We start from the raw sequence: 20,523 nt of genomic DNA on the forward strand, positions 1-20,523 counted from the left end.
GAAGTGACTGATTTATCAATTTTGACATATCATATGTGAAAGCAGCAACTTCATAACATAATTCACTTAAAATTGCTCGACCTATGAACGATATCATTTGTTAATTTTTTAAATTTATATTTATTTTTTTAATTTATATTTATTTCACATATGATATGGAATTCTTTGAGATTCGGTCAATTATTCCCAAAAAATTGTAAAATCGGTAACAAAAAATTATACACTTTATAGTTTTCATATATTTTTGGTAAAAATTCGGTCCAATTAATTCCCGAAAAATTGGAAAAAATTCTAATACCGGGGAAAATTCTACCCCTATTTCATATACTTTTGGTAAAAATTCGATCCAATTAATTCCCGAAAAATTGGAAAAATTTCTAATACCGGCTTCCAAAAAGATCGGTAACAAAAAATTATACACTTTATGGCAATCCCCGGGAAATTCTACCCCTACTTCATGTACAATTCTTTGAGATACGGTCAATTATTTCCGGAAAAATTGGAAAAATTAGAAAAACCGGTTTCCAGAAAATCGGTAACAAAAAACTATACACATCATGGCACTTCCCGGAAAATTCTAGCCCTATTTCATATACTTTTGGTAAAAATTCGATTCAAAGGTTTGGGCTGGGCATTGATGAATCAGTCAGTCAATCAGGACATTTGTCTTCTATATAAAAAAAACCGGTTTCCAGAAAATCGGTAACGAAAAACTATACACGTCATGACACTCCCCGGGAAATTCTACCCCTGTTTCATATACTTTTGGTAAAAATTCGATCCACTAACGAATGAGTAGTTCGCGGACAGACGGACGGACGGACGGACGGACAAACAGTCGGGTTTTATATAATAGTATGAAGTATGATGATATGTTGCAGAAATTTCGTATAATTCATATTACTTATATATATAGATATAAATATAAATAAAATTTATATAATTTTATCTATATATATAAGTACCGTCGTATGTATGTATGTATGTATGAAAGAGATGGAGAGATGTAAAGAATTTAAGATACATACCTTTTTTCTTTCTCTCTCTCTCTCTCTCTCTCTCTCTCTCTCTCTCTCTCTCTCTCTCTCTCTCTCTCTCTCTCTCTCTCTCTCTCTTTCTTATAATGTTCTCTTTTTGTCTTTTCCTTGCGATTTGTCTTTGATCGATTGCATAAAAAACTGTATCTTTTCTGTATGCTAACTCTTGACACACAAAATATAATCGCTCGTGACAGTCACGAATTGAAATGACTGGTTTATCAATTGACATATAATATGTGAAAGTAGCAACTTATCCTACATATCTTATCTATATATATTTCATTTAAAACTGATCAACCTATGAACGATATCATTTGTTAAATTTATATTTATTTTTATGAAAAGGATTTATTTATTATTAATTTTATTACATTTATCGGTAACAAAAAACTATACACTTTATAGCATTCCCCGGAAAATTCTACCCCTACTTCATATATAATTCTTTAAGATTTGGTCAATTATTTCCCGAAAAATTGGAAAAATTAAAAAAACTGGTTTCCAAAAAGATCGGTAACGAAAAACTATACACTTTATGGCACTCCCCGGGAAATTCTACCCCTACTTCATATACTTTTGGTAAAAATTCGGTCCACTAACGAATGAGTAGTTCGCGGTCATACATACATACAGCCGACGGTACTTATATATATAGATAGTTATATATATATATAAATAAATATATATAATAAATTTTTCCCTATATATATATATATATATATATATATATAGGGAAAAATTTATTGAACGTTTTATTTATTTAGTGATTTTGTTTATTATATCTATGATTTTAATAATTATTTCTCCTAGGATTATTAGAATTTTATTTGGGTGGGATGGATTGGGGTTAGTTTCTTATTGTTTAGTAATTTACTATCAAAATTTTATATCTCATAATTCAGGAATAGTTACTGTTTTATGTAATCGAGTGGGTGATGTGGGGTTGTTGGTAAGGATTGGGTTATTGTTAATAAAAGGGAGGTGAAATTATTGAATGTTAAGGGAGGATAAATTATTAATATTCATAATATTATTAGCTGCAATTAGAAAAAGAGCTCAAATTCCTTTTTCTACGTGATTACCCATGGCAATAGCAGCTCCAACACCAGTTTCAGCGCTAGTTCATTCTTCAACTTTAGTTACTGCTGGGGTTTATTTAATGATTCGATTTAACAGATTTTTATTAGGGAGTAAAGTAAATTTATTTTTATTATTTTTATCAGTTTTGACTATATTTATATCTGGGTTAATAGCTAATGTTGACAATGATTTGAAAAAAATTATTGCTTTATCTACTTTAAGGCAGTTAGGGTTAATAATAATGATTTTAAGAATGGGGATAAAGATTGTTGCTTTTTATCATTTATTAACTCATGCAATTTTTAAATCTATGTTATTTATGTGTGCGGGGATTATTATTCATTCTATAATAAATAATCAAGATATTCGTTTGTTAGGGAATTTAAATAAAGTAATTCCTTTTACTATAATGAGATTTATAATTTCTAGTTTAGTTTTGTGCGGGTTCCCATTTATAGCTGGATTTTATTCAAAGGATTTTATTATAGAGGAAGTATATATATTAATAGCAAATATATTTTTAGTAGTTTTAATTTTAATTTCTTTAATATTTACTGTTTCTTATTCTATTCGTTTATATTATTACATTTTTTTTTAATATAAAATTTTATAGTTATTATAATTTAAAAGAAAATAATTTAATGAACTTATCTATAATAATTTTAGTAATGATAAGAATTTTTGTAGGATCTATATTAAATTGATTGTTTTTTTATGATTTATATGGGGCTTATTTAAGGGCGGGATTGAAACTATTAACTTTAAGAAGTTGTATGTGTGGATTAATCATTGGGATATTTTTAGCTTTTAATAATTTTATAAGAAAATTTTATTATTTAAATTTTTATGTGAGTTCAATGTGGTATTTAATTTATTTATATTTGTGATTGTATAATCCTTTAAATATTGTGGGGGTAAAAGTGATAGAGGTAGATATATCTTGATTAGAATATTTAGGAAAAAATTCATTCATATATATAATTCAATATTTTCGTGTTAAATTTATATATAAGATATATATGTTTGTATATTTATTTATTAATATTTTGGGGTAAATATATTTATTATTTTAAAAATTTAAATAGCTTATAAAGGCATAAAGCATAATATTGAAGATATTAAGAAAATTAGTGGATTTTTAAATAAATATATAGAATATTATTTTTATAGTAAAAATATAATGTTTTTTAAACTATATTTAAATTATTAATTATTTTTATTTTTAGAATATAGAATATATAAAGGGTAATTAAGTGGAGGATGGTGAATAATATTTATTATTTCTTAATTTGGTTAAAACTAATTTTATTTATAATTAAAGAAACTTAAAGTAATATGATTTAGAAATTTATCATAGGTAATGAATTAGAAGTTCATTTTAAATTACTTCAACTAGAAAGTTAAAAAGTTTCAATGGAATTATTAACAATAATTTACCTCTATCTTGGTTTTAGTTAAAAGATTTTTTAAAGTTCTCTTAGATTTTAATATTAAATCAAGTATTTAAGTCGAAATTAAATTGTAATTTTTTACTTTAAGAGGTAAGATATATGAGAAAATTTATAATTTTTAAATGCAATTTAAATGTTTTTATTTTAAACTAATATCCTTGGAAATGATTTTATAAATTTTAGATTTTTCAATCAATGGATTGTTCAGTATATTCTAAGAATAAACCAAAAATTAGAATTATAATAAATATTACAGAAGTTAAGATTATTGGTAAATTAAATATTTTAAATATATGAATTAAAGGGATTAAAAGGGCGATTTTGATGTCAAAAATTAAAAAAATTAAACTAATTTAAAAAAATTGAATTTTAAAGGGTATGCGGGGAAGGTGACATAGGGTCGAAGCCACATTCAAATGGGGAAATTTTTTCTCGGTCTTGAAAAAATTTTTTTAAGATTAAATAATTTAGTATTAATAAAAGGGTAGAAATTGTTAATAAAATACTAATTATATAAGTAAGTTGGATAATTATTTATATTAAAGTAAATTAAATTTTTTAATTGGAAATTAAATGTAATAAATTAATTATACTATATAAATTATAAAATTTATTAAAAAGAGATAAATTTATAAAAAATTAGAATCTTTATCAATAGATTGAGATGTATAAAAATAATCATACGACATCTACAAAATGTCAGTATCATGCAGCTGCTTCAAATCCAAAGTGATGATAGGAAGAGAAGTGAAGAATGTTTATTCGAAAAAGACATACAGTAAGAAATAAAGTTCCGATAATTACATGTAAACCATGAAATCCTGTAGCAATGAAAAAAGTTGAGCCATAAATTGAGTCTGCAATAGTGAATGGGGCTTCTTTATATTCAATAATTTGTAAAATAGTAAAATAAATTCCTAAAATAATAGTAAAATAAAGACTTTTTTTTCTTTCTTTAAAATTTTTATTTAGTATGGCATGGTGTCTTCAAGTAACTGTTAAGCCTGATGAAATTAAAATAATTGTATTTATTAAAGGAATATCAAAAGGGTTAAAAGGAATAATACCTAAGGGAGGTCATAATTGTCCAATTTCTATGTTAGGGGCCAGGGAAGAATGAAAGTATGCTCAGAAGAAGGAGAAAAAAAATAAAATTTCAGAGATAATAAATAAAATTATACCTAAGCGTATTCCCTTGTAAACGTTTAATGTGTGACATCCTTGTAAAGTTGCCTCTCGAGTTACATCACGTCATCATTGAATTATACAAAAAAGAGTTCTAGGGATAGTTAAAATTATGGAGTACCTATAATGGTGAAATCATCTTACTGTACAAATTAAATTATTTAAAATTCTTAATGAAATAAGAATTGGTCATGGACTAACACTTACTAGATGAAAGGGGTGGTTCATAATTAAATATCTCTTCTATAAAGAGTTGAAAGAATAGAGAATACATAGGTTTGAATTATGGATACAGAGATTTCTAAAATAAATAATAAAATTTGAGATATGATTATAATTATAAAAATTATGAAATTATTGATTGATTGACCAGTTGACCCTAGTAAAGACAATAAAAGATGGCCTGCAATTATATTTGCTGTTAATCGAATTGCTAAAGTAAGAGGGCGGATAATTAGTCTGATAGTTTCAATGATAACTATGAAAGATATTAATAAAAGAGGAGTGCCTTCAGGAGTTAAGTGAGCTATTAAAATATTTAGGTAATTATAAATTTTGTAAATAATTGTTCTAAATCAAAGAGTTAAGGATAGAGACAGACAAAAATTTATGTGTCTAGATGCTGTAAAGATATAGGGAAAGAGTGCTAAAAAATTGTTGAAAAAAATTATTAATAAGAGACTAATAAAAATAATTAGATTAGAATATGAATAAGAGATTAAAATTTTAAATTTTTGAAATAAATAAAAAATTAAATATTTTCATAATAAAATTAATCGGGATGGAATAAATCAATATTAGTAGGGGAGGAGGGTAAAAATAATAATTAACCTTAATCAATTTAATGAGAGATTTATAGATGTTGAGGGGTCAAAGATTGAAAAAATATTTATTATCATAATCAATTAAAATAAAGTGATCTCATTGAAGGATGAATATGAATATGAAAAGTTTGAGGAACTGGGGTAATTATAAAATATAAAAAAGATGAGATAGTTAAAAGTAAGCTAATAGTTAAAATAATAATAGTAGATCATAATAAGGATCTTATTTGTGGGATTAAAGAATATTAATATATAGAAATTTAATAATTTTAAATTGACAATTTTAAATTTAATGTTAAAGGTTTAACTAATTCTTTCATTAAAAATAGGGTCGATACCTATTATATTTTGATTTAAAAGATCAATACTTTTATTATATTCAGTCATTTAATGAAGTTATTATATAGGGTTTAATTATTGTTAATAAAATAAGTTAATCAATTTTTAATGTTATTAAGGTTTGTAGATTCAATTACGATTGGTATAAATCTATGATTAGTTCCACAAATTTCAGAACATTGGCTAAAAAATAATCCGGGTCGATTTATAAATAATATAGTTTGATTTAGACGTCCTAGGGTTGAATCTATTTTAATACCTAGGGAGGGGATGGTTCATGCGTGAATTACATCGATTGATGTAGTTAGTAGACGAATAGTTAAGTTGAATGGTAAAATGCATCGATTGTCGACATCAAGTAAGCGAAATTCATTATTTGTTAATTGATTAGTGGATAACATAAAAGAATCAAATTCAATATTGTTGAAATCAGAATATTCATATCTTCAGTATCATTGATGGCCAATGGTTTTAATCGTAAGATTATTGGAGTAAAGTTCATCGGTAAGGTAGAGAATTTTTAAAGAAGGTATGGCAATAAAAATTAGAATAAATATGGGAATGATAGTTCAAATTAATTCGATTGTATGACCATGAAGTAAATATCGATTAATAAGTTTATTATAAGTTATTATTATTATTATAAAAGTAATTAATATTGCAATAAAAATTAAGATAATTATAGTAAAATCATGAAAAAAAATTATTATATCATAGGTTGGGGAATTTGAGTCTTGGAGTGTTAATGATCATGTATTATGTTTTAATAAAAGAATTAATCTTTATAAGAGGATTTTAAATCCATTGCACTAATCTGCCATATTAAAAAATTGCTGGGATTTCATTATATCTATGATTAAGAGGGGAATAGTTAGTATTTCATTCTAAGGATGGGGATAAAAAAAATATATTAATAAGTATACGTTTGGCTCTTAGGGCTTCTCAAATAGTAAACATTAAGATTATTAAACTAATAATAGAAATAAGGGATCCGATAGAAGAGATAATATTTCATGATAGGAAATTATCGGGATAATCTGAATATCGTCGGGGTATACCTCTAAGTCCCAGAAAATGTTGAGGGAAGAAAGTTAAATTGACTCCAATAAATATAGAAAAGAATTGAATATTAAGGTGTAACTATCTGATTAATTTCTTGACGCACCGCGTAATGTACGGCACTGACCGCGAATGTTCTCACGGGGATAATGTCAGGAAGGATAGTTAGGGTGAGACCAGAGAAATATTCAAATAAGGCTTGGAAAGTGACTTTATTCCTGCCTTCGATACAAGCGTCCGATCGCCCTTGACGCTGTACAACGACTGCTTCTTCCCAGGCGTTGCCGACAGAGATGCAAATGGTGCTGTTTTGCCCGCTGCCTGCGCGCCTGGTGGGGGACACCCACACACCTGACGGAGCCGTGTACGTGTGCGCTGGGCGCTCGGCGGCGGCTCGGCCAGCTTCGGGCGGGTAGAAGAGTGCAGACATACACTCGGATGTCTCGTTCTTCCGCGAGTCGTAGCGTAGCCATAGCCGGTTCATCGAAAGTCGTATGCGTTAGCGCGTCGGCTGACTTGGCTCGTCTATTATGTCTCGCGTATCCCTTCTGATGTTGATTTATGAATAAAATATATTTTATGACATTGCAGATGAATAAAATATCCCTTCCCACACTAGGCGCGATACACTGTGTCTCTTAATTATTTAAAAGTAATGAAAAAATTATTTATGTAATTAATAAATTTTACTAACAAAAAATGTTAGTAAAATTTATTAATTACATAAATGATGTCTAATGAAATTATATTATCTTTATTCTGAAAGTAACCTATATAAATTAAGTAAAGAAATAAAAAACAGAAAAAGCGTAAATAATAGAAATCCACTCTTGGCCAATATGTACGCTTTCTTCTAAAAAAATCTTGTTATTAATTTAGAAAGATGACTTCTGTTTGCAATTCTTACATTTTTTTAAATAAAAATATATTACTGTACATTATCAGCACACTGCGTAATTTATATTTTCTCTTTACCATATACGATTATATATTTTTAATCCATTTATTTTAATAAATATCTATACATATTGTTGGAAAATACATTTGCTGACTTAATATGACTCATAAAAATGTAAAATTAAACGATGACTTTCAGTTTTTATTTTATATTTGCGGTTTATTATTAGTAATAAATCAATAAAGAAATGGAAAGTTTTAAAATATTTATTTTTCTTACAATTATTTGATATCTATTTATAAAATGTGTAATTTTATGCTCGTAATCTTGCACTTTTTATTATCAAATTTTTCAATATGTTATCAGCAATCTTTATAATCTATAAATGCATATTTTGGTGTAATAACATGGTGTCTTTTCATAATAATGTCTGAAAGCTGTACTTTGGATTATCTTAAAAATGAGAACTGACTATATTAATACTAGCCTAATTCATATTTATTATAACACCTGTGTTTCACTATATTAATTATGATGTTTTAAATTGACCTCTTCAATCGAATTATTATTTGTTCACTCTCAACATGCTTTGCGTTACCGTGTGTCTGTGAAGTTGGCATATCATTTTCCAGCAGATCAAAAATAAAAGGGAGTTCTTGTTGCATGCAGACGAGTTCTATAGTTCCTGATACTTTTTAGTAATAACAATGATAAATTTCTTTTCGCCGGTACATAGAATAACAATTAAAGTAATTTAAATCGACCTGACTGGCAATATATATAACGTCTTTTCGATATGAACATTGAAAAACTGTGAGCCAACTTGCTTTGTCGGATTCACACAGAACTTTTTTCGGATCAATCATCGAGACATTATTAATTTCGACCATGGGTTTTGGTCCGTTGATGTAATTTCTAAATTAAATAGTTTAAATTTTTATTGCGAAAAAATATTACCCCAGCCAGGGTTTGAACCTGGAACCTCCCGTATACCGTGCGGGTGTCGTGCCAATTCGACCACTGGGGCTGTGGTAATATTCATCGCAATAACAAACTATAAGATGGAGCACCGATTACTAGGTCGACGGTGTATAATAAACAGAATGATAAATTTCTTTTCGCCGGTACATAGAATAACAATTAAAGTAATTTAAATCGACCTGACTGGCAATATATATAACGTCTTTTCGATATGAACATTGAAAATTTAATTTAGAAATTACATCAACGGACCAAAACCCATGGTCGAAATTAATAATGTCTCGATGATTGATCCGAAAAAAGTTCTGTGTGAATCCGACAAAGCAAGTTGGCTCACAGTTTTTCAATGTTCATATCGAAAAGACGTTATATATATTGCCAGTCAGGTCGATTTAAATTACTTTAATTGTTATTCTATGTACCGGCGAAAAGAAATTTATCATTCTGTTTTTTAGTAATAGTTCTGTTGATTTTGACAAAAAAAGTCCATTGAAAAAATTATCTGCTAGTTTTCCGAAATCTCGGAGTTCCGGTTTATCTAAAATATTTTTCGAATAGTTCTGAGCATATTGAAGCATTTTCTACAGAGTTCCCGACACTAGCAATGTTGAATAATTTTTTTTATAAATTAATACCGGCCGAAAGCCGAGTATTTAGAGAGAATAGGGTAATATGCTGTACGAAATGTCGCAGTTCCGGTTTATTTAAAATATTTTTCGAATAGTTCCGAACATACTAAAGCATTTTCTACAGAGTTCCCGACCCTGGCAATGTTGTATGATTGTTTAAAAAATTAATACCGCTCGAAAACCGAGTATTTAGAGAGAATAGGGTGATATGCTGTACGAAATGTCGCAGTTCCGGTTTATCTAAAATACTTTTTGAATAGTTCTGAACATACTAAAGCATTTTCTAAAGAGTTTCCGACACTGGCAATGTTGTATGATTGTTTAAAAAATGTAATTGCTCGGCTTTCGAGCGGTATTAATTTATAAAAAAATTATTCAACATTGCTAATGTCGGGAATTCTTTAGAAAATGCTTTAGTATGTTCAGAACTATTCGAAAAGTATTTTAGATAAACCGGAACTGCGACATTTCGTACAGCATATCACCCTATTCTCTCTAAATACTCGGTTTTCGAGCGGCATTAACGATATTTTGCGAGTAATAATTCAATATAAATAGGCCGGTTTTCGGCTTAGCTGTGCGCAAAGTGCGATTATGGAAGAGTTCCCGGGAGAACGTATCGGCACGACCGTATTTATATACGACGGCTACGTTTATTATAAAGATAAGCGAACCAAAGGAATCTTTCGATGCTCATCGCGAAGAAGTTTGGAATGCTACGCGGTATTGAAGCGGAATCCAGATGACACGTGCATATTGAAGTCACCACACAATCATCCCGCAAGTGACACAGCATTGCAGCAGGTCGAAATGAAGCAGGAGATGCTGAGAATGTGTCGAGAAACGTTGATGAAACCAAAAGAAATATTTGATACGGTATGCCAAAGGTGAGTCAATGTGCAAGTTATCGAGCATAGAGTAATTACACAAACAATGTAACAAAAATTATATCACAGTATGCGCAGTCTTCTTTTAAAATGCGTTTTCTTTTGAATTGTAGTTACAGTTTTGCTCCATTTAATTTTTACGACGGCGAAAAAGCAATGGTATTCGTAAGCATCAAATATAATAACGTATTGTAAGCTCCCGAAAGGAAAACAAAGCGAGAATCTGTTATTAGTCCTATGTTTTGGTTTTCGGTTGCGAAGTCCGTTAGAACAGATGTCTCGAAGAGTTGTAATTGTGCCGTTGGAGAGAGTAGACGAACTTAGAAGAGCGATCGAATTTTTCTGCGAGTGAGAGAACTTTTTAACGTTACGAATAAATCGCGATATATCATTGCGTAATGAGAAAAACTACAAATTCGAGATTGACGACGAGAAATAATTAAACTTGTGAGTGACGACTGTGATTTTCTAAAGTATTATACAGTAGATATCGGGGGGAATTTAGACATAAATTAAGAGTTTTATTCATGTAAAAACCAATCCTGACAATCCTTTCCGCGCATTCACAATTAGATTACAGCATTTTTTTCTTTCCTCTCTATAACAAATAAGAAGTAGTTATGTGTGAAAGTAGTTATCTCAATCTTAAATGAGATTAATATTAGGAATAATTTCATTAACATCTTGCAACATATTATATTAGGTAATTGGCACATTTGTATGTAATTAATTTAGTTTATTATTTGCTTTTATTTTTATAGATATCCAGTAGCAGCTACAAAGATGTCTTATGTCGTTATGAGAAGCCTTCTCAATAGGGAACAATTACGTCGAAGACCGGAAACACCGCAAACCATTGTCGAACTTGATTTATTATTAATAAATTATCAACCAGTTCAATACATTTTTAAAGGAACTGTGGTATCAGATGAAGGATATAGAGCCGTCATTTTCACAAGTGACGCTCTGTTGGATGCTTTAGTAAAAAGTAAAGAAATTTATATGGATGGAACATTTTCGGTAAGCAATATTTGAGATTTGATATTATTCAACATGAGTAATAACAACAAGAAATAAAGCAAAAAGATGCCAAAATATGTAAGATTTTTAAAAAATTTACATTTTTGTGTGCAGGTGGTTCCCAGAGTGCCATCCTTCGCGCAATTGTACACCATCCACATACGATATATGGATACGGTAAGTTGAATGTGATTTTCACATGAAATGTGAATTTTCAATCAAATTATTTTCGCCTGGAATTTAATATGATATGTCTATTTATTTTAGGGTATAGCTGTCCTCTTTGCGTTGTGCGAAAAACGCACGATGAACGTGTACAATGCAATTTGGCGAAAATTGAAGGAGTTACGTCCAGATGCATTGCAAGAAGTGCGATCAGTCATGAGCGACTATGAACGCGCGGCAATGACAGTTGCAAGGGAGATTTTCCCGAATTCGCGACTAACTGGCTGCTGGTTTCACTTCAATCAGGTACATACATATAAAATTTTTATAATAGAAGCCAAAACGAAATATTTAGTAAACTTGCTTTTTTCAATTCGCTTGCTTGTTAGTTTATATTTTATATTTTACTCTTTGTTTAGGCCGTATTAAGACGTTGGAGAGCCTTAGGATTAACGGCAGCTCCAAGAAAGATTCTCGGTCTTACCATGGCCTTACCGTTGGCTCCGGTTAATATGTTCGACCAAGGATTGCAAATAATCCAAGAAGAAGCCGATATGATATCGGCAGAGTATCCTGCTGTGTTGCAATTCACCGTCTATTTGAGACGTACTTGGCTACCCTTAAAAGATAAAATCTCAACTTTTGGTACATCCATACAGACCAATAATTTAGTGGAAAGTTTCCATTATGTGATTTCTCGCAAACTTGGTGGAATTCATCCAAATATTTGGAATTTTCTCCGTATGTATTGCTTATTATTGCTACGCCTTTTGTATGTACATTACCGCATAAATATATTATTATGATTATGGACTTTTGCAGACAATCTAAGTGATTTGATCACCGACCAAGAAATTAATATTGTGAGACTGGCAGAAGGACTTAGTGTGAAGAGAGTACGCGTTCGACAAAATGCGGTTCGCGACAAACGCATTGCGGAGGCACAATCATTATTGAACTCAGGAAGGTAATACATATTTTATTTTATTTAGAAAATTTTATGATAAAAAATAACGGTCGTACATTTACAATTTTACAGTAGTTTCTTGAGTCATATGTTTATTAAATGTCTGTATAATTTCTTTTATTCTTTAAACTTATATATTCTACATTGTTATAGGTATTCATTGAAAGAATTTCTTTTGGCGCTCAGTAATGCAGCACATTTACCTAAAGAAAATATTGGTTTGTTTCAAAATTTATATTACATTATATTTTAAATATTACATATTGGTATATAATAACTTAAAAATATAGAAATATACATATGTATTAAGTGCTTTTCATTTAGCAACTCAAGTCAATACAAGCGTCATTCTGTCTTTTTTCAACATCTAGCGAACAACAAAGATAGAGTGACGCTTGTGTCGACTTGAGTCGCTAAATGAAAAGTACCCAATATGTACTATATGCAATATATATATGTATATATATATATATATATATATTGCTATATTATTAAATTATTATATACCAATAACTGGAAAACTCCCATTATATGAGATAAAGAAAAAGAGAAAATAAACTTTGTTTTGCAGATTTACAGAATATTTACGATACAGATAATCAAGAAATGGCAGACGGCAATTTGTTTGACGCGCATACAGGTATCGCATATTTTAATATTTTAATTTTCTTTATAAGTTTAATATTTTTATTTTCACTTTTTTTTATGTTCTTCATTTAACTCGATTTGTTAATTCTACATGAGTCTTGACAGTTATGTCGCACTATCCCAGCAAACACAGAATACACCTTTGATAGCAAATTGTCGCCAAGATGGCATCAAATTCGGAATTTGATGCCATCTTGGCGACAATTTGCTATCAAAGGTGTATTCTGTGTTTGCTGGGATTTTTTACGAGTTTCATATAATATCTCTCTATATTCTATTATTTATTATATTCCTTCCATTTTGTTCAAAATTTCTTATTTTCTGTTCAATATCTTGCATTTTATTAATTGTTCTATTTATTATTTACAGTAGAGCAGTTTGCGCCTATATCACATGCTGAAAATCAACAGAATGTAATACGCACTACCGACGAAATATCAAATGGACACAGATTTTCACGGAATAACTTCGCAAATGGTACGACTGCAGATGAATTTTACCCTTCTAATAAAACTTACGAGCCCTTTTTCTTTTCCAACTCGTTATAATTCGGAAATCATCGATATTTTCAATAAGAAAAAGTTGATTCCAAACTAATAAGAAAAATCACGCGTTGCGGCACACTATGTACGTTTGGGCTGCGTCCAAAAACTTTACTCGGATGCATACCGCGTCGTTCTATCTTTGTTACTAAAAATTGAACAAGGACAGGACGACGCTGATGTGCACTCGAGTGAAGTTTTCGAACGCAGCCCAAACGTACATAATGTGCCGCAACGCGTGATTTTTCTTATTAAAAATATCGATGACTTCCGAATTATAACGAGTTGGAAAAGAAAAAGGGCTCGTAAGTTTTATTAGAAGGGTAAAATTCATCTGTAGTTGTACCATTTGCGAAGTTATTCCGTAAAAATCTGTGTCTATTTGATATTTAGTCGGTAGTGCGTATTACATCCTGTTGATTTTCAGCATGTGATATAGGCGCTGGCTGCTCCACTTGTATGTTTATAGTCTTGTAGGTTTATACAAGCGCGTATTCATAAATTTTGTAAAATAACGGCACTCATTTAAGGCAAAGAACATCTATTAATGTATCATAATAATATATATGTAAATATGTATTTATTTATTTACTTACTTATTTATTATTTTAATAGCTGCATCTGAAGACATTCGGACACTCAGTCAGAATGCTGGACTAGCGGGTAGAGGGAGGAGTCGCGGCAGGCCTCCTAGCCGTCGCGGACGACGCGGTAGACTTGCAAGTACATCAAATCAAAATCAAATTCGAGAAGGTAAGAAACACGTTTCTATCATTCAATTTTATCGCTGATGCGATAATGATGATATCTAATGTTTAATGTGTTATTTACAGAGACCGAATCGCGGTGCCGTTTTCCTCACTCCAAATGCGTGCAAGCGACCGAGCGCCGTGGGAAGAAGTACCGTCTACGTCGTTCCGGTCTGGCGGTGTAACGTAGCACCGTCGCGTAGAGTACAAAAATATTTATATTTCAATAAATAATATATATATATTATATATATATATAATTATAAATATTTTTATACTCTACGCGACGTTGCCCTCTTTGTTACGTTACACCGGCTAGACCGACGCAGCGTAGACGGTATTGCTTCTCACGAAGCTCGAGCGCTAGCCCATGATTGGAATAGGAAAAAACGGCACCGCGATCCGATCTCTAGTTGTTAAGCTAAAATCTCGTACCATATAGCTTCCAGTAATAACCATGATGTCATTTTTCTAATCTATTGTGTATTTATTGTGATTTTTTTTATTATTTTAGAGACTGATGAGGAAGAAAACAGAAGGACGCAGGTACTAATCACACGTGTCGAATTTATTGGAAATGGAAACGAGAGAAGTGAGATTGTAAATGAAGGTATGTGTGCATGTACACATGTTATTTATACTGTCTATTTTTATATATTTTTTATTATTCATTATTATTGTTATTACAATTAGTATAATAATCTTTTTTAACAAATAACTAAGTAAGGCTTAATATTTTTTTAAATCTTTTTTAAGCCTTGTGTCCACGATGCCAGAAATCGCTGCAAGATCTCGGACGGCGAAAAAATTGACCAATCACATTTAAACAATTTAGCCAACGCCATTGGTTAATTCTTTCTCTGCCCGAGATCTCAGAGCGATTTCTAGTGGACACAATTAAGACTTTATACTATCATTTATATGTAACATCTTTTGATGTAACATATACAATAAAGCTTCTACTGCAATAGAATATTCTGTTGATTTTATTATATACTTTTTATTTTTAATTAATTTCTTAAATTCAATTGACATTATCAGGAATGACAGTTACTGCCGATTTGATGCCGCTATTGGACGATGTCGGAAGAACAAATAGGATATCTCCACGTGGTCGCGGAAGGCATGTTAGACGCGGCCGCAACATGCAAAGAGGTAGAAAGATTGTGTTTTTCTAATATTCGGTTCAAAGTGATTCGCATGAGTTATCAATTATTTATCTACTTAAAGTCACTTATTTATTAACGCAACTGATTTTGCGCAAACACTTTTCATTCTTTTCAATGAACAATAATAGCGATACAAACATGTTTCGGTTTACGCTTAGATTTAAAAAGTTGATTCCAAAATAATGAGAGAAATCACGAGTTGCGACACATTTGTATGTTTATACAAGCGCGTATTCATAAGTTTTATAAAATAACAGCACTCATTTGAGGCAAAGAAAATCTCTAATGTATCATCATAAATATATGGAGAGGTAAAAGTCATAGCGGTGTAATTCAAAATTTTTAAAATATTGACTCGTGTGCATAGATGCAATTTTTATATTGTATAGAAAAATTTGACTTACACCCACTATGATTTTTACCCCTCCATATATAAATATATGTGTTTACTTATATACTTACTTATTTATTATTTTAATAGCTGCATTTGAAGACATCCAGAGACTTAGTCAGAATGCTGGACAAACGAGTAGAGGGAGGAGGAGTCGCGGCAGGCCTCCTAGCCGTCGCGGACGACGTGGTAGACTTGCAAGAAGACCACATCTAATTCGAGAAGGTAAGAAATAACTCGTTTTTATCATTTATCGCAGATGCGATAATGATGATATCTAATTGTTTAACGTATTATTTAGCTAAAAGAAAATCTCATACCATAAAGCTTCTAATAGTAGTGATGATGTCATTTCTCTAATCTGCTGCGTATTTATTGTGATTTTTTCATTATTTTAGAGACTGTGAATACTGATGACGAAGAAAGAACGCAGGAACTAATCGCACATGTCGAACCTATTGGAAATGAGAGAAATGAAATTATAAATGAAGGTATGTGTGCATGTACGCTGCGCGTCAATGATTTCTTCCCTGAGGTAAGAAGGGAACATAAAAGTCTAGGACGCTATTGGTTAGGTATTTCTATTAAAGTCACAAGAATTTTTATGTTCCCCCCTTACCTCAAGAAAGGAATCATTGACGCGCAGTATGTATACATGTTATTAACAATGTATGGTTTTTTTCATATTTCTTATAATTCATTATTGTTAATTATTATGATTATTAAAATTAATATAATAAACTTTTGTATACTGTTGTTCGAGAACGTAACATCTTTTGATGTAACATATAGAATGACTACATTTACACGGAGGCTTGTAATCCGGTTTTATAACTACCGTATACTACCGATCAAAAATTTATCTTCTTTCGATTGTAATGATAATTTTGATATGAGCTTTTTCGATACTTAAACTACAACGTTTACTGATATCTAATTTTTTAATGTGTTATTAAACTAAAAGAAAATCTCATACCATAAAGTTTCTAATAGTAGTGATGATGTCATTTCTCTAATCTGCTGCGTATTTATTGTAATTTTTTCATTATTTTAGAGACTGTGAATACTGATGATCAGGAAGAAAGAACGCAGGAACTAATCGCACATATCGAACCTATTGGAAACGAGAGAAATGAGATTATAAATGAAGGTATGTGTGCATGTACGCTGCGCGTCAATGATTTCTTTCCTGAGGTAAGAAGGGAACATAAAAGTCTAGGACGCTATTGGTTAGGTACTTCTATTAAAATCACAAAAATTTTTCTGTTCCCTCCTTACCTCAAGAAAGGAATCATTGACGCGCAGTATGTATACATGTTATTAACACTGTATGTTTTTTTTTCATATTTCTTATTATTCATTATTGTTAATTATTATGTACAGGGTGGGGAAAAATTATTGGTCAAGCTTTTGCCAGTCGATTCTACTCGTCGAGATCGCCAACATTGCATCATAAACATGGTGCCGCAAAATTAACTTTGAAGGTCATTTTCAATGTCAAATTTTTTTATTGGCTTATTCGATTCTACTCGTCGAGCTGAACAAAAGTCTCAAAGGGACCATATGCCGGAAATCAATATTTCATAGAGAAATCTTCGTTTAAAGTTTTTAGAAGCCAAAATATTTCGTAAAATTAATTGTCATGGGTGTAAAATCTGCTTAATCTACTCTTAACGCTACCCAGGAACAACGAAGTGGGCGTGGCCCTTAGGAAAATTTACTTAAAAAAACTTAAAATAAACTAGAAAGTTTACCAAAGAAATTACTATTGATAAACTATTGATAAACTATTGATAAACTAGAAGTGATTTCGAACCAAACTTTAAGTATTTCTATAATATACTTTAAAGGTTACTTTAAGTTAACTCATGCAATTACTATTAATCACCCAAAAAAAATATTCTGTCATTTAGTGGCTCCCGCTTGATTTTAGAGGATTTTCCTCTGAAATACGGTCTCAAGAAGATATTTTAAAATCTAGAGGAATATCCTCTAACCATGAGACACTAGACTTAAGATTACAGTCCTCTTAATACTAGAGGACACTGATTTCCGATATTCACCAGGTATAAAAAAAAATTATTTATTTCGAAATTTTATTACTATTTTATAACTAAATTTGTTTCTTAAGATGCAGTCTATGATTATAAATATTTTCTCGTATTTGAAAAACACACTTACCTTGGTGGGATTCGAACTCGGGACCTCTGGATCGTGAGCCAACTGCCTTACGTGGTAGACTACTTCTTAATTTGATGTAAGTGTTATATATAGTCTACATGTCATAACCAGCACAAATATATAATTTTCCAAAAATCATCTTAAGAAACAAATTCAGTTTAAAAAGAGTAATAAAATTTTGAATTGGATATATGATATAATATTTCTTAATGTCTCGTGTGGTGCAAGTGTGGTGAAAAAGGGAACTTGTCTTTTTAAGTATACTGTTGAAACAACACGCATAAGTTAAAATTAGCTTTAAGTATTACCTTTATAAAAAGTAAAGTTAAAGTATATTTATAAGTATTACGTTTGTTAAAAGTAAATTTAAAGTATATTTGCGACTTGCTTATAAAGTTTTTATTGAGGTTAATAACTTAAAGAAAACTTTACGCTCGGTTGTCAGTATACTATTAGTCTACTATTATACTATTAGTATACTATTATTACGGCTAGTATACTTTATATAATACTTTAAAATACTTTAGATAACTTTAAAAAACTTAGAGTAAATTTTCCTAAGGGGGTAGATTTTTGTTCCCTTCGGGGTATCTTGGTAACCCATTTCAACGGCTGTTGGTTCCTTAAAGCAACGGGGGCCGTCCACTGAGGGGAACAGCCGGGACATGAGACGGATACCTTGAGCACCTATCGTGCTCCGCGCTTTTTTACAACGAGTTTTTGGAACTCGATGGATCGGTCGTAATCCTGCACCACACTTATGGCCCGCCCGTTCACCTGACCTGAACCCTCTAGACTTTTATTTCTGGGGCGCTCTGAAAGCCATTGTTTATGGGTCAGGCAGGGTTTTAAGGACGGCTCAGGATTTACGAGATCGCATTAAAGAGGCGGTTGCTACTTTAGCACGAAATCGAGCTGTGCTCCGTAGAGTGCGAGATAATTTGGTGGAGAGACTCCAAGCTTGCATTGATAACGGTGGTGGTCGCATTGAAGCTGGCAGACAAGCACAACTGCTCAGAGCTATTGGGGCCGATGGGTCAGTTCTGTTTGTTCGTAGGCAGCGTCGACGACGATAAAGTGAGAGGCGAGGGGAACTCACTATAATCAAGTCACCCCGAAGTGAGAGGCGAGGAGAACTCACTATAATCAAGTCACCCCGGAGTGAGAGGCGAGGGGAACTCACTATAATCAAGTCACCCCGAGGTGAGAGGCGAGGGGAACTCACTATAATCAAGTCACCCCGAAGTGAGAGGCGAGGGGAACTCACTATAATCAAGTCACCCCGAGGTGAGAGGCGAGGGGAACTCACTATAATCAAGTCACCTCGAAGTGAGAGGCAAGGGGAACTCACTATAATCAAGTCACCCCGAGGTAAGAGGCAAAGGGAACTCACAATAATCAAGTCACCCCGAAAGGAACAAAAATCTACCACGCCCACTTCGTTGTTCCTGGGTAGCGTTAAAAGTAGATTAAGCAGATTTTACACCCATGACAATTTTACGAAATATTTTGCCTTCTAAAAACTTCAAACGAAGATTTCTCTATGAAATATTGATTTCCGGCATATGGTCCCTTTGAGACTTTTGTTCAGCTCGACGAGTAGAATCGAATAAGCCAATAAAAAAATTTGACATTGAAAATGACCTTCAAAGTTAATTTTGCGGCACCATGTTTATGATGCAATGTTGGCGATCTTGACGAGTAGAATCGACTGGCAAAAGCTTGACCAATAATTTTTCCCCACCCTGTACTATATATATCAAAGCTTGTTTCAAATGTTTCGAGTATCAAAATAGGTTCATATTTAGATAATCGTTGTAATCAAAAGAAAAAAAGTTTTGTATCCGATAGTATACGGTAGTTACTGAATTGCATTAAAAGCCGCCGTGTAAACAGTCTATAGATCTTCTATTGCAATAGAATACGATATTATTTTTCTAGCCTAGTGTGTATTGATTGTGATTTATCATTATTTCAGAAACTGCAAGCATTGAAGAAAGTAGAAGATCGGACGACATGCTGCTTACAAGAGCACGCGAACTGATCGCAAGAATGGACTCTATTCTGTCTGAGAGTGAGAGAAATGGCATTGTAATAAATAACGAGCGTATTTACATTTTGACTCATATTTCATTAATATTATTATTAGTTAGTAATAAACTTTTTCTGTGTTGACAGATGAACGTATTTTTGATATACCGGAAGATGATTACGGTCTTGGTTTCGACGATGAACAAAATGACTTACCTTTTCATCCTGCTCCGTCAGGTCCGGTGTCCGCGTCAAACGAACGGGGTGCGTGTTGTATGTGCCGGAGT

General features: G+C 31.4%; 3 protein-coding genes across 3 annotated transcripts; all 3 read left to right on the forward strand.

Moving 5' to 3' along the window:
* The first annotated feature begins 1,783 nt into the window (after positions 1-1,783).
* On the forward strand, positions 1,784-6,879 carry LOC139782637 (NADH-ubiquinone oxidoreductase chain 5-like). Its single transcript, XM_071721651.1, has 2 exons — positions 1,784-2,613; positions 6,856-6,879. Exons 1-2 carry the CDS (start codon positions 2,125-2,127, stop codon positions 6,877-6,879), a joined length of 513 nt encoding a protein of 170 aa, XP_071577752.1. The 5' UTR covers positions 1,784-2,124.
* A 3,183-nt stretch (positions 6,880-10,062) lies between these two features.
* On the forward strand, positions 10,063-14,649 carry LOC139782638 (uncharacterized). Its single transcript, XM_071721652.1, has 11 exons — positions 10,063-10,373; positions 11,135-11,393; positions 11,508-11,570; positions 11,661-11,864; positions 11,978-12,299; positions 12,381-12,525; positions 12,679-12,743; positions 13,097-13,165; positions 13,543-13,650; positions 14,331-14,468; positions 14,549-14,649. The coding sequence occupies exons 1-11, from the start codon at positions 10,081-10,083 to the stop codon at positions 14,647-14,649; spliced, it is 1,767 nt and encodes a 588-aa protein (XP_071577753.1). The 5' UTR covers positions 10,063-10,080.
* Positions 14,650-14,967: 318 nt separating this feature from the next.
* On the forward strand, positions 14,968-17,087 carry LOC139782640 (uncharacterized). The gene is made up of 5 exons (XM_071721653.1): positions 14,968-15,074; positions 15,506-15,619; positions 16,115-16,249; positions 16,423-16,559; positions 17,079-17,087. The coding sequence occupies exons 2-5, from the start codon at positions 15,508-15,510 to the stop codon at positions 17,085-17,087; spliced, it is 393 nt and encodes a 130-aa protein (XP_071577754.1). The 5' UTR covers positions 14,968-15,074; positions 15,506-15,507.
* The last annotated feature ends 3,436 nt before the right edge of the window (positions 17,088-20,523 follow it).

This window comes from Temnothorax nylanderi, unplaced genomic scaffold (genome assembly GCF_030848795.1).
Source record: "Temnothorax nylanderi isolate EJ_2023f unplaced genomic scaffold, tnyl_v1.0 TNYL_tig0431_pilon, whole genome shotgun sequence".
Classification (NCBI taxonomy): domain Eukaryota; kingdom Metazoa; phylum Arthropoda; class Insecta; order Hymenoptera; family Formicidae; genus Temnothorax; species Temnothorax nylanderi.